The sequence below is a fragment of the Equus asinus genome, chromosome X, assembly GCF_041296235.1.
Source record: "Equus asinus isolate D_3611 breed Donkey chromosome X, EquAss-T2T_v2, whole genome shotgun sequence".
Classification (NCBI taxonomy): domain Eukaryota; kingdom Metazoa; phylum Chordata; class Mammalia; order Perissodactyla; family Equidae; genus Equus; species Equus asinus.
In genome coordinates this window covers 134,367,900-134,382,545 of record NC_091820.1, presented here as the reverse complement: position 1 = coordinate 134,382,545, position 14,646 = coordinate 134,367,900, and the positions used below count along the sequence as shown (strand labels likewise).

Here is a 14,646-nt window from a genome sequence, read left to right as displayed (position 1 = left end):
AAATTGTCTTTTTCTTTTGAGATCTGCCCAGCAGAAGGAGCCCTGAGTCTTCTCAACTCTAGGTCATGACCAGTGTTGGGGGACAGAGGTAGCAGAAGGCCCATGGATCAAGCCAGTGACAACTGGTACAGTGGCCCTGCCTAGCACCAGGCTGCTGCTTGCAGTTTTCATCTAGGCTCATTCCCAAATTTTGGCATTGCATTTTTGCAGTTGAAATATCTTTTCTTGCTTGAAAATTAAAAAAAACTTCAGCTCCCTAAACGATGGATTTATTTGTTTATTTGTTGTTTATGTGTTTATTTTGGTAACTAAAGCATTCAGTTGTCTTAAAGTACAATCACTACACTCCAAGACTCTCCATAACCAAAGGACTCCCATGGGTGTGACTATCCTTCCAGAGCCCAGAGTGGCCACAGTGACTTCTCTCACTGCTGAGAAATCTCTGGGTTGGCTTCTCCTTTGACATGAGACTGACCATAGCCACAGCCACAAGCTGTGTCCCCTGGTGGGTCCACTGTGCAGAGTGGGACAGAAGGCATAAGCCCCCTGACTGCCAAGGGCCATTTGGTCAGTCTGGAGAATAATCAGGGGATTGCACAAGTGTACCTTCTCTCCCTGGAATCAAATCAAACCTAAGCTCTCCACTGAGCCCCAAGCAGAGGTGGGAGGACTATGGGCAGCCAGGATGAGGGAGGTTAAGCCTTTGGCAACAACAATCTTGACATTTACTAACATGCCTGCTATGTCTCATTAGAGATTTCATTTACCCGGCACCTATAAATTATACAAAATAAAGATTACCTTAAAATATTCCATCAGTGATCTGGAGTACTTCATAGCATGGTCCTTCTTCAGTTTAAACATCCGCAAGTAGAGAAGTGATAAACATCGGTAGCTGTGGTGATGAGGAAAGGATTATGTTAATGCCAGTGCTTAATGAAACCTATAAACTATAAAAAATGCTGATTTATATTTTGTGGTTACTCTCCTATGGTTATTGAGGAACATAAGTAAAAGAAAAAAAATTAAGTAAAGGGGTAAGCATTAAAATCCCATCTTGATAAGGGTGTAAATTAGGAGAGTAAATGTTTAGTCAGCGACTGAAGAAATCCATTAGTTATCCTTTAATAGTTTAATGGAAAACAAGAATAATGATCTGGGGTAAGCAGCTTAAGTTGATCTGGAGTTTCCAAATCCTTCTGCGACATTTCAGCTGTTTCCTTGTAGCCTCCATGAGACTTACCATAATACTGCCAGCTTTTTGTCCCCTTCTGAAGCCAAGGGGCTTGCAAAGTTCTTCAGTCTCATTGCATACCTTTGAAGAGAAAGGACAAGCTCACGTGGAATCTGTATTACCCTTCAGAAAGCCCCAAAGTCACTGGTATTCTCACTCCTGAGTGCATTAACCCCACCTCTGCTCTGGGCAGGAGGCCTGATAAGGGCATGTGGGCAAAAGCATGCTTTCCTGAAAACATAGACAAAATGATGATCAGAGAGAGCCACAATAGCACTGATGTGACATACAGAAGTTAACTCTGGAGAAGTCAGCTAAAACCGGAGCCCACATTCTAGGACAGTGCTGTGGAATTACCCTTAGTTTGGTGTGTATATAAATGCTGACGAAACACTGTTTCTAGGAACATGCTAGCTAAACATTATTGCTTTTCAATGAGAGATGGACACAAATGTCAGTCTCAGTGGAGTTTATGACAGATGAGGTAAATAATACACAACTATGTCTGACATGAGCATGGGGAGGCTGCAATCAGACAGTTAAAAAGGCTTTTCTAATGGCTCAGGTTTAGAATATATTTCTATGGAAAGTGGTTTTGTTATTTTTAAAGGGAAGGTCGATGTCACAGCATTTGAAGGTCTATGCGCCCTTAATTTATGGTGCTTGTATATTTTGTCTTTCCATTCTCTTTAATTGTTACTGTTCCACACTGGGGTGATCGAAGGTTGAGTACTTTCCATTTTATTCTTCTAGCTGAGCACATTCCATTCTGGGCATTTAGACTCTTGAAAATCAATTCATTGCATAAAATCATTGTCTGAGCTTTAATGCAATTTCACAGGTACTTGTGGTGGAATAAGTAACGGAGTTCAGTGTTGCAGAAGGAGGTTGAAAGTGTGCAGGCATCCTGGGCTAGTTCTCATTTATGAAAAGGTGACGGAGAGCCTGCAGCGATGCTGTGCTTGTACCATGTACTCCTCATGTTCAGCAGCCTTCCCAGAACACCAGCACCCCTGGGCTCGCCCCCCAAGACTCTGCGGCTCCTTGACATGTTCTATCCACCCTGCTTCCTGGTTATTGTTCCAGTTCTGTTGAGTGAACATTTTCCAACAAAAGGGTCTGTGCACTTGATGTGAGTGCCTCCTCTTGTTGCAATATTAAGCAACAGGATTTTTATTATGTAATAAATCTAACTATCTTTGACAATTGGATCACTGAAATGTCAAGTCATTGTGGTGCCCCACTTGTTTTCACACATACATTTCTGTTGCAGATTCCCAAGGCTCAGAGCAACTATAATTACTTGAATGAAGAAAATGGGTCTCTTTCTCTGTAGCCAGCATGCTGTCGGGGAAAGAGTAATAAAAATATCTGCAACATAATATTATACTACTAAAAACTATGTTCATATCACAGCCACCCTCTAATTGCAACCACTTTGGAAGTGATTTGATAGTGGAGCTTCAATTGCCTAAATGGACCAGAAGACATAGTTGCTTTAGCTCGTTTTATTCCCAACTGAAACTTCTCTCAAAAGAAAAACTATACACAGACATAACTTTACAGAAAACATAAAAAAACTATATATTTAGGGGCTGGCCTGGCGGCACAGCAGTTAAGTGCACACATTCCACTTCTGTAGCCCAGTGTTTGCCGGTTCAGATCCCAGGTGCGGACATGGTACTGCTCAGCAAGCCATGCTATGGTAGGCATCCCATGTATAAAGTAGAGGAAGATGAGCACAGATGTGAGCTCAGGGCCAGTCTTCCTCAGCAAAAAGAGGAGGATTGGCAGCAGATTTTACCTCAGGGCAACTCTTCCTCAAAAAAGAAAAAATAAAAAGTCAGTAGAAGGAGGGAAATAATAAAAATTAGAGCAGAAATAAGTGAAATTGAAACAAAAAAGACAGTAGAAAGGATCAATGAAACAAAGAGTTGGTTCTTTGAGAATATAAACAAAATTGACAAACCCTTAGCCAGACTCACTAAGAAGAAAAGAGAGAAGACTCAAATAAATAAAATTAGAAATGAAAGAGAAGAAGTCATAACAGATACCACAGAAATACAAAAGATTGTAAGAGAATACTGTGAAAAACTATATTCCAACAAATTGGACAATCTAGAAAAAATAGATAAATTCTTAGACTCTTATGACCTCCCAAAACTGAATTAGGAAGAAATTAGAGAATCTGAATATAGCAATCACAAGTGAAGAAATTAAAACTGTAATCAAAAACCTCCCCAAAAATAAAAGTCCAGGACCAGACAGCTTCTCTGGAGAATTCTACCAAACATTCAAAGACGATGTAATACCTATCCTTCTCAAACTATTCCAGAAAATTGCGGAAGATGGAGCACTCCCTAACATATTCTATGAAGCCAACATCACCCTGATCCCAAAACCTGACAAGGACAACACAAAGAAGGAAAACTACAGGCCAATATCAATGATGAACATAGATGCAAAAATCCCCAACAAAATTCTGGAAAACCAAATACATCAATACATTAAAAAGATCACAAACCATGGTCAAGTGGGATTTATACCAGGGACACAGGGATGGTTCAACATCCGCAAGTCAATCAACGTGATACACCACATTAACAAAATGAGAAACAAAAACCATATGATCATCTCAATAGACACAGAGAAAACATTCGACAAGATCCAACATCCATTTATGATGAAAACTCTCAATAAAATGGGTACAGAAGGAAAGTACCTCAACATAATAAAGGCTATATATGACAAACACATAGTCAACATCATACTCAATGGGCAAAAACTGAATGCCATCCCTCTGAGAACAGGAACAAGACAAGGGTGCCCGCTATCACCACTCTTATTCAACATAGTACTGGAGGTTTTGGCAAGAGCAATTAGGCAGGAAAAAGAAATAAAAGGAATCCAAATGGGCAATGAAGAAGTGAAACTCTCGCTGTTTGCAGACAACATGATCTTATATATAGAAAACCCTAAAGAATCCATTGGAAAACTATTAGAAATAATCAACCACTACAGCTAAGCTGCAGGGTATAAAATCAACATACATAAATCAGTAGAATTTCTATACTCTAACAACTAACTAACAGAAAAAGAACTCGAGAACACAATCCCATTCACAATCACAACAAAAATAATAAAATACCTTGGGGTAAATTTAACCAAGGAAGTGAAAGACCTATACAACGAAAACTACAAGACTTTCCTGAAAGAAATTGATGACGACATAAAGAGATGGAAAGACATTACATGCACGTAGATTGGAAGAATAAACATAGTTAAAATGTCCATAACACCTAAAGCAATCTTCAGATTCAATGCTATCACGATCAGAATCCCAATGACATTCTTTACAGAAATTGAACAAAGAATCCTAGAATTCATATGGGGCAACAAAAGACCCTGAATTGATAAAGCAATCCTGAGAAAAATGAACAAAGCTGGAGGCATCACAATCCCTCACTTCAAAACATACTACAAAGCTACAGTAATCAAAACAGCATGGTACTGGTACAGAAACAGGCACACAGATCAATGGAACAAAATTGAAAGCCTAGAAATAGAACCACACGTCTATGGACAGCTAATCTTCAACAAAGGAGCTGAGGGCATACAACGGAGAAAAGAAAGTTTCTTCAACAAATTGTGCTGGGAAAACTGGACAGCCACATTTAAAAGAATGAAAATTGACCATTCTTTTTCACCATTCACCAAAAATAAACTCAAAATGGATCAAAGGCCTAAAGGTAAGAGCTGGAACCATAAGGCTTCTAGAAGAAAATATAGTCAGTCCACTCTTTGACATCAGCATCAAAAGGATCTTTTTGGACACCATGACTCCTCAGACAAGGGAACAATAGAAAGAATAAACAAATGGGACTTCATCAGACTAAACAGCTTCTTCAAGGCAAGGGAAAACAGGATTGAAACAAAAAAACAACCCACCAATTGGGAAAAAATATTTGCAAGTCTTATATCTGACAAAGGGTTAATCTCCATACTATATAAAGAACTCACACAACTCAACAACAAAAAATCAAACCACCCAATCAAAAAATGGCTTCTCCAAAGAAGATATACGGATGGCCAATAGGCACACGAAAAGATCCTCATCATCACTGATCATCAGGGAAATGCAAATTAAAACTATACTAAGATAGCACCTTACACCCGTTAGAATGGCAGAAATAACCAAAACAAAAAGTAACAAATGTTGGAGAGGTTGTGGAGAAAAAGGAACCCTCATACACTTCTGGTGAGAATGCAAATTGGTGCAGCCACTATGGAAAACAGTATGGAGATTTCTCAAAAAATTAAAAATAGAAATACCATGTGACCCAGCCATCCCGCTACTGGGTATCTATCCAAAGAGCTTGAAATCAGCAATTTCAAAAGCCCCATGCACCCTTATGTTCATTGCAGCATTATTTACAACAGCCAAAACGTGGAAGCAACCTAAGTGCCCATCAACTGATGATTGGATAAAGAAGATATGGTATATATACATACAATGGAATACTACTCAGCCATAAAAAGGATAAAATCATCCCATTCACAGCAACATGGATGGACCTTGAGGGTATTATGTTAAGTGAAATGAGCCAGATAGAGAAAGACAATCTCTGTATGACTTCACTCATATGTGTAAGTTAAACACGTAAACAAAGAGAGTAGATTAGTAGTTACCAGGGAAAAGGTGGGGTGAGGGGTGGGCACAAAGGGTGAAGGGGTGTACCTACAACACGACTGACAAACAATAATGTACAACTGAAATTTCACAAGGTTGTAAACTATCATAATCTCAATAAAAACTTAAAAAAATAAAAAATTAAAAAAATTAAAAAACCCAAAACTATATATTTATATATATACATAGATATATATAGAGAGAGAGGAGACACACAAAGGAGTGCATGTAAAATTGGTGAAATCTGAAAAAAACAAAAACAAAACTGGTGAAATCTGAATAAAGTCCATGGATTATATCAATGTCCATGTCCTGGTTGTAGGACTGTACTACAGTTATGCAAGATGTTACTGTTGGGAGAAACTGGGTGAAGGGTACACAGGAACCTTCTGTATCATTTCTTACAACTGCATGTGAATTTACAATTAACTCAAAATAAAGTTGAAAACTATCGACTTTTTTTTTTTGAGGAAGATTAGCCCTGAGATAACTGCTGCCAATCCTCCTCTTTTTGCTGAGGAAGCCTGGCCCTGAGCTAACATCCGTGCCCATCTTCCTCTACTTTATATGTGGGACGCCTACCACAGCATGGCTTGCCAAGCGGTGCCATGTCTGCACCCGGGATTCGAACTGGCAAACCCTGAGCCGCCGAAGCGGGACGTGCAAACTTAACTGCTGCGCTACTGGGCCGGCCCCCAAAACTATCGACTTTAAAGTGAATGTCCATAAATTCTCCATTGACTTTCACCAGGTTCCACTGAAACATACTCCTATGGGGAGTAAACTATCATGTAATGAAAAAAACAAAACAAAACTGTGCTTAAAAAAAAGAATTTTTTTGTGAACAATTAAGAGAAAAGAAGGTTTTTTAATGGAAATGAGTACTACTCAATGATTCACATTGCATTTTTACCAAAAATGAAATGTGATGTCTTGCTTTTACATATATATGTATATATATACATATATATATATGTATATATATATATTTGAGGAAGATTGGCCTTGAGCTAACATCCATGCCTATCTTCCTGTGCTTTATATGTGGGATGCCACCTCAGCATGGCTTGATAAGTGGCACGTAGGTCCATGCCCAGGATCCAAACCAGTGAACCCTGGGTCGCCAAAGCGGAGTGTATGAACTTAACCACTATGCCACCAGGCTGGCCCCTTGCTTTGTAATTTTAAGAGACCGTTTGTTTTCCTAAAAGAAAATTAATGAAAAAGAAAGATATAGAGAGAAGTTAAACACCCATAATTTTACCCCCCTATTAACAGCTATGATCTCATTTCCCTTTCAGGTTGGTCCACATGCAGAAACATGCTTTTCATGGGCAGGAATGTCGTATGTATATAATTCTGTAGCTTGCTTTTACTTTAACAACATATTATAAACATTTCCATGCAGCTACATAGTCTCCATCATTATTGCATTTCAATGGCAGCAAAGTAGTCGGTTGAGTGTACTACGATGTAATTAATTACTCTTCTATTATTGACTATTTGGTGTGCTACTAATTGTGTGCTATAATATATGCCAAACTGAACACTGTACAGATAACTCGTTCTACTCATACAATTATTTTCTTCAGTACAGGAAATTCAAATTTCCGGAAGTTGTCTTACTGCCTCAAAAGATATAGATGGTCACTTGCGTAGGTTTCCCTACACAGTGCTAAACTGCTCTCAAGTCATAATGACCAATTTCCACCCCCATCACCAGCATAGAAAAGTCCTAGTTCACCACTATTTTTGTGTGTGTGCTAACACTAGGTATTAACATCTTTACATTTTCTTGTTAATTTAAAAAGTGCCTTATTTTATTTTGCATTTTGGGATGAATAGCGGGCATTGATGTTCTTCATGTTTGTTCATTAATGTTTCCCTTCAATTTTGAATCCTTATCATTTTTATCAGAATCTTCATCTTGTGCATCTTTGACAATTGCAGACAGCCTTGAATAGACACTGAGAAATCAATTTCCCCTTGAAAGCTACAGAACGGGGGTGATAGCTTTCACAGTACGTGAAGTAAGTTGGAGAGACACTTCATCTCAGAGCAGCGAAAAGCCAAAGATGGCTCACTGGTAAGGCAAGGCTGGAGCTTTCCTCATAATCTCCCTACTTTTGTGATTTTAACTTAATCTTCTGATTCCATGTGAACATAGTTGTTTTTTTAAGAAAAAATTGTTTTGATCTTTTGGAATGCTTCCTGGGAAAACATGCATGCTAAATTTGTCCAATGTTTGTCTGAAGGTTTAGGTACAAGTGTGCTCAGATTTGTAACAGTTTATGCAGATACAGCAACAGTTAAAACCAGGCCTGGCATTATTGATTAATCAGTTAATCGAGCCGGAGGTGACCGGGATATAAGGGCCTCTCAGGTGAAGAGGCACTCACTCAATCAAAAGCAATTATGTAGTTCATCCAGAGAATGATGGTGCTTAGCCACTATTCAGAGGTGGATTAAATTATTTTACAAATATCTGCAGGTTACGGAAAAACATTAGAATGGATATTATTTCTTCTCTTTCTCTTTCTTCCAGGAATTTTTTTGATTACCCACAAATTCTACTCCACCATGACCAACAGGCCAGAAAATTTCATTTAAAATGCAAATGAAACCAACAATCTGTGCAGTTAATATACCTTTTCATAGTCTCATCTCTACCCCGCCCCCTGCTACCACTTTGCCCATTTCCCTTAAATTCCAGATGCATGGAAACTCTACTCCACACCTGCGGCCTTAAACACCAACTTTGTGTTGGAACAGTGCTCCCTCCCTTTTTAATAACCAAGGCAGAAATTCTTAGAAAACCTGGTTTGTAACAGAAATCCTGATAGCACCACTTCTTTTGAATTATAGAACTGCACTGAAAAGATAAGTGTTGATGCCAAACGGTGAAATTATTATACTTCCACCATGTTTCCCTTTTAATCTTATGAATATTGCAAATTACAACATTCGCATTATAACCTCTGAAGGGGATAATTTATAAAAGCAGTGTCCATCAATTATAAATTTTCCATGACACTAATAAAATGGCAAGAACTAATTATGATGACTTCTAAGAAGAAAATGCCTTGGACAAATCATTACTATGTGGAAATGATATTTTTAAAAAACATAGCAGCTTCTAATTGTGACTGAAATGAGCCTAGGAAGATGGCTGCAGAAAGGCCATTAACCTGAGGAGCTCCACAGTCTCGGAGTACATGGTATACGGAGACTTTGCTTCCAGAGGGTCGCGCTCCATCGCATTGCCACATTCGGTGAAGGACAGAGCTGCATCCGCATAATTCACGGCTTTGCCAAATTTCTCGAACTGAAACAGGAAGATCGCTCGTCAACATGATGTTCTCTCTTTTCTCCCACATAGAAAGGAGTGGTTCTCAACCTGGGGCAATTTTGCACCCCTCCCCCACGGAACATTTGGCGATGTCTGGAGACATTTTTGGTTGTCACCACTAGGGACAGGGGGTATCTGGTGGGCAGAGGCCACAAGATGCTGCTAAACATCCCACAATGCATGAGACAGCCCCACAGTGGAGAATTACCCTGCCCATGATGACAAAAATGCCAGTGTTGAGAAACTCAGATATAGAGTGGGGATAATGTATGAATTTGTATTGAGAATGATGTAGCTGATTTAAGGTTCTATTGTAATGACACTGAGGCTCGGTGAGAAGAGAAAAATGCAGCCAAAGTATCATGTATGTTGGTATTATCATAGTTATGGTATTATTGTTGTTGTTATGATCTTTTTGGTGGACCAGAATGAAAATGACTGCCTTCGCTGGTTTCAATTCACTAAATTTATTAGCCTGGTCATTGCAGTGTCCTACACACAGAGCTTGCAGTGAAACTATGCTTTCTATAAGCCTCACGGACAACAGATGCACACAGTCTTCACTTGGAACTCTTTCCGGGCACATCAAGCCCATCCCCAGGAGAAGAGTAACAAATTGATGCTATTGTCATGAAAAATGTGAAGCTGCAGTGTGACTGTTGACAATAATCACATCACTTTCATTGTAAATGATGGTCTGAAATAGTGTGTCAAAAAGTAAAAAAATATAGCACTACTAAATATTTTAGTTTAGTAAAATTTTATTGCAAAAGGTTTTAGCCCTGATAATGGTCGCGATTAAACTGACTTAGACATACTGATTTCTTTTTTATGTGTAATGAATATTATATATGACATTTTTATAGTGAGTATTTTATAACAGTATTTAACATTTTCAATTTTTGATAGCTGGATGTAAGAATTCCACTAATATGGAATTTTATGTAAAAGAACCAACATAACGCAGATTTAGCTATTTTAATTTCCTTGTATACCTTTTATCAAAATATTTGCTATGCAACTGTGAAGGTTTCAATTCTCAAAATGGTAGAGTAGCTGTCTCTAGCAAAGGATTAAGTGCAACTATAAAATGATGAGTTACAGGCCCTGCAGAATCTCTTGTTGTAAATGACTCTCTTTACAATAAATATTCTTCAGCTTTTATGTACTGCAGGAATTCTGTGGCTTCCTTTCTGTAAGCTGTTGTGGAAAAAATATCGGTTTCAACCAAATTCAAAGTGATTTTATGAAAACTCATGTGTGTATATGCAAACTATTGCCCTCTTCTCTTGCCTTACAAGATAATTTCCTTAGGTCATCTCATTCTGACTGGCTGTTCAAGTGGAAACTAATCTTTACATCCTGATTTTTGAAAATGACTTTTCATTCACAAAACCATAGCTGGAAGGATCCTTAAAGATCTCCTAGCCCGAACCTCTCTTTTTCCACAAAGAGAAACTGAGGTCAAGAGAGAAGATTACATGGCCATAGTGGCAATTAGCGGGCAGGTCATATCCTCTTCCTGGGCCTCAGGTTCCCCATATGTAAGGTTAAGGGCTTGAACTACAAGGCTTCCAGCACTGGTATAGACATAAGCCTAGCAAATATATATTCCTCTAAATGAGTTTTTCTCAGCCTTTTTTTGTTTTTTCATTATCGCTACCCCATACCCACCACCAAGGGAGCTTTTTTAGATATTTTTTTCACACACCCCCACTGAAACTTTAATACCAAAGATACACTGATTATGTCTTTGTGTACCGTGGCCATTTGGAGAGTTGCACACCATTGCAATATCTAAGACTTTTTCACCTCACCTCCCCAAAACCAATTTTTGCCCCCCATGGGGGCAGAAACTCCCCAATTGAATATGCATTCTCTAAATAGATTAGACCGAAAGTGGTTTTGGGGGGACACATAAACACAACCCTGGAAGATAGAGAGTGATGTTGATTTTTAATCATATGTATGTATCTCCATGGCTCTGATTTTTCTCAGTTCTTCTAACATTTCACTGCCACGGTCTCACATGTGCATCCCGGTCTTCATCAGCTCATGGAGCAGGTTGTCAAGAGAACATCTATGAGCTCCATTGCCCTGATTTTGACAGAGGACAAACTCCAGAGCCCTTCTGCAGTGCTGCAGAGTTGAAGACATTTAGAGAAAATCTTCGGTCTTCAAGTCAGCAGCACCTACCCAATGCCTTCCAAATCTCTGGCTGCCCACACAGTCGTCACAGGCACAGTCTTTCTAGCATCTCTAGTGGAGCTGGCACCCAGCCTGCATTGTCATTTTTGTCTATAGGAACAGGGGATAAGTGTTTCCAAGGGACAGTTCACACCCTAGAAAGGTTAGCTGAAGACAATAGCTGAGCAATTTGGACCACAGTGAGAAAATGACAGAAAGTAGGGAAGTGGCAGATGCAAGGGCCACACACAAGTCATAGTGCAGAGACTGCCGTGGTACTCCATGACAGCCCTCCCAGTGTCAAACACCACGTGACAGCTAATTCTTGGCTGGACACAATACAATGATGGAGGATATTGTTTTTAACACAGTGGGGTTGAACTGAGACTTCTAAGTGTGCTGGGCTTTAGTCAAAGGCGAGGAGCCTGAATTTAGGGCCTTCTGGAGGGCAGTAGTTCTCAATCTTGACTGGTGTTGGGAATCACCTAGGAGCTTTTATACCCATGCCTGGGTCCCGGTCTCAGGAATTTCTGATTCCATTTGTCCGGAGTGTGGCCTGGGCATCAGGGTTATTTTAAAGCTTCTCAAACGATTGTAACATGTGGCTGAGACCCCTTGTTACGAGGATCAATCAAGTCAAACAACTCAACATGTTGACCTCATCGCTGATCATGGTGGCCAAAACCCTTATAGACAGCGGGGCCAAGTGTCCTGGGAAATCCAGATGACAGAACTTCCTTTCTCTGTGCAGAGTCCTAGCCTGCCTGTGGGCCTCACTCTGGAAACCTACAATTAAATGCAGCAAAGAGCTGAATTTTTCTACAGACCCGAGTTTTCCAAAGCCAATTTTTGAGGCCACTTAACCAGCTCTCATCAACCCTCTCCCTGCTCACATCAGTTGTGGTTTACTGGAATCACTGGGAGCTCCCGCCTCCTCCAGGGCAGTTTCAAAAGTCATTTCAAATTCACTTGAAAGACAACAACAATAGTATATGCCATTTAGCTTCTGAAGCTGGGGTAAGGGAAAGAACAGTGGGAAAACAAATACTGTTGGGTCAACACAGTGCAAAGGCCTTTGGGAATTACAGTGCTAAGGAATTAATCAGCTCTGATCTCCCTATGTCAGAGCAGCAATGAGAAAGTTTGACTCAGTTGTAAGGTGCCTTCTTTGTTTTCCTTCAAACCATAATACCTTAATGGGAGGAAAGCAATGAGAGGAAGGAAACCTACCAGTGCGTCAGCTTTGTGCTTCAGCTTCTTAGCCTCTTGCATGTAATAATCAGCATTGTGAACCCTAAACAAACAAAACGAACTCTTTCAGAAATCATTGTTTCCTCTTTTCATTAAACGACTGAATAGCCAAAAATGTTTTTGCTATAAATCCATTCCTATGCAGTAGTCCCCTCTTATTCATGGTTTTGCTTTCTGCAGTTTCAGTTACCCACAGTCAACCACAGTCTGAAAATACTAAATGGAAAATTCCAGAAATAAACAATTCATAAGTTTTAAACTGCACACCGTTCAGAGTAGAGTGATAAAATCTCATACTGTCTCACTTCATCTCACCGGGAACCTGAATCATCCCTTTCTCCAGTGTATCCACACTGTACATGCTACCTGCCCACTGGTCACTTAGCAGCCATCTTGCTTATCAGATCAACTGTCACGGTATCGCAGTGCTTGTGTTCAAGTCACCCTTATTTTACTTAGTAATGGCCCCAAAGCACCTTTAATCTCTTACCGTGCCTAATTTATAAATTAAAGTTTATCATAAGTATGTGTGTATAGGAAAAAAAAAAAACATAGAGTATATAGGGCTTGGTACTATCCACAATTTCAGGCATCCACTAGGGGTCTTGGAACATATTCCCCATGGATAAGGGGGGACTACTGTACAATGCCTCTAAAAGGGAAAGTGAATGTTATCATTTCTATAATAACCAACCTTGAAATAATCCTGTAAATGAAATCTGAAGTGCATAATGGCCCACTAGGATAAATAACCACATCCTCCAACCCCAACCATTCCAGTTGTCCAAACAGATCTACCAACACCTAGCTGTAAATCTCTTTGTTGGCACAAACTTCTGAGGTCACAGAAGAAAAAAGTGGACAAAACAATCTAGCATTAAGCATCTGCTTTTGGAAACAGTAACAGAGCTCTGTGATTAAAATGGGCCAAAGACGTTTCTTGGTGGGGATAGAGGTATGTCAGGGAGGAAGGATATACTTTCAAGGCTATAGGAGCTGCTGCTGAGGTCTTATGTGGGGTGACACATGCATGGTGCTAGAAAAGCCCTACTGCCCCCACCCCCCATTCACCACTCCCAAACTGTGTCCATGATAATCTGGAGGACAACATACGAGTCATCAAAAGTGAGCTTGGGTCTCCGGACATTGGTGGTGCTGCTGGACAGAAGAGGCAAGGCCGCCCAGGACGTCATCTCCAGGTGACTGCTATCCATGAGGCCAGTAGTGATGGTAGAGGTGATGGTGGAAATGGTAGTGGTAGTGGTTGTGGTAGTGGCAGTGGCAGTGGCCGTGGCTGTGACAGTGGCGGTGACAATGGCAGTAGCAGTGACAGTGGCAGTGGCAATAGCAGTGTTGTTGACAGTGATGGTGGCAGAAACTGCCTTTTTTGGAGTGTCTCCCTCCTGGGAAAAAGGAGGACAAATAGCTTCCATTAGGTCCAGCTTTTGAGAACATCTTTTCATAAATACTATGACTGTCAAGCACACTAGGAAACAAGGCAAGAGAAGAGAACACAATGCACACATCTTGAGGATAAGTAGTTGACCCTGGTATATTTTATGAACTCCGTGAATCACGAGCTTATGTTTTATGATGATACCAAACACCAAACTAGTCAGGTGCTGTGATTACATAGCCTCATCATCCCATGAAGACAGCCATTTGCAAAGGTCTAAATCCAGTAGGGGATGTGTGAGGGGAAGGGGAGGAAGGGGAACGTGATGGAAGGATAGAGAGAGAGAGAGAGGGAGAGGCAGAGGGGGAGGGAGAGAGAGAGAGAGATATGACTCTGACATATATATATTTGATAAAGGAACCAGCCCAGAAACTTTCACTAGCATAGGTAAAGTACTCAGGTCATTCTACACAATACCAGATCCAGTGCAGCAAGTACCAGCAAACCAGGCATTGTACTGCAGCAGTCAGCACCCTGGG

The 14,646-nt window shown here is 40.1% G+C and overlaps 1 protein-coding gene across 5 annotated transcripts in view; it reads right to left on the bottom strand.

Annotated features, from left to right (window-relative positions):
- Positions 1-14,646, bottom strand: part of AFF2 (ALF transcription elongation factor 2) — a 471,106-nt gene that overhangs the window by 16,977 nt on the left and 439,483 nt on the right. For all 5 annotated transcript variants that reach the window (XM_044763573.2, XM_044763575.2, XM_044763574.2 and 2 more), the window contains 5 exons: positions 13,825-14,114; positions 12,691-12,754; positions 9,113-9,249; positions 1,244-1,315; positions 802-895 (listed from right to left, as the gene is read on the bottom strand). In XM_044763573.2, coding sequence (XP_044619508.1) covers positions 802-895; positions 1,244-1,315; positions 9,113-9,249; positions 12,691-12,754; positions 13,825-14,114 — 657 coding nt within the window. The remainder of the gene's footprint in view (positions 1-801; positions 896-1,243; positions 1,316-9,112; positions 9,250-12,690; positions 12,755-13,824; positions 14,115-14,646) is intronic.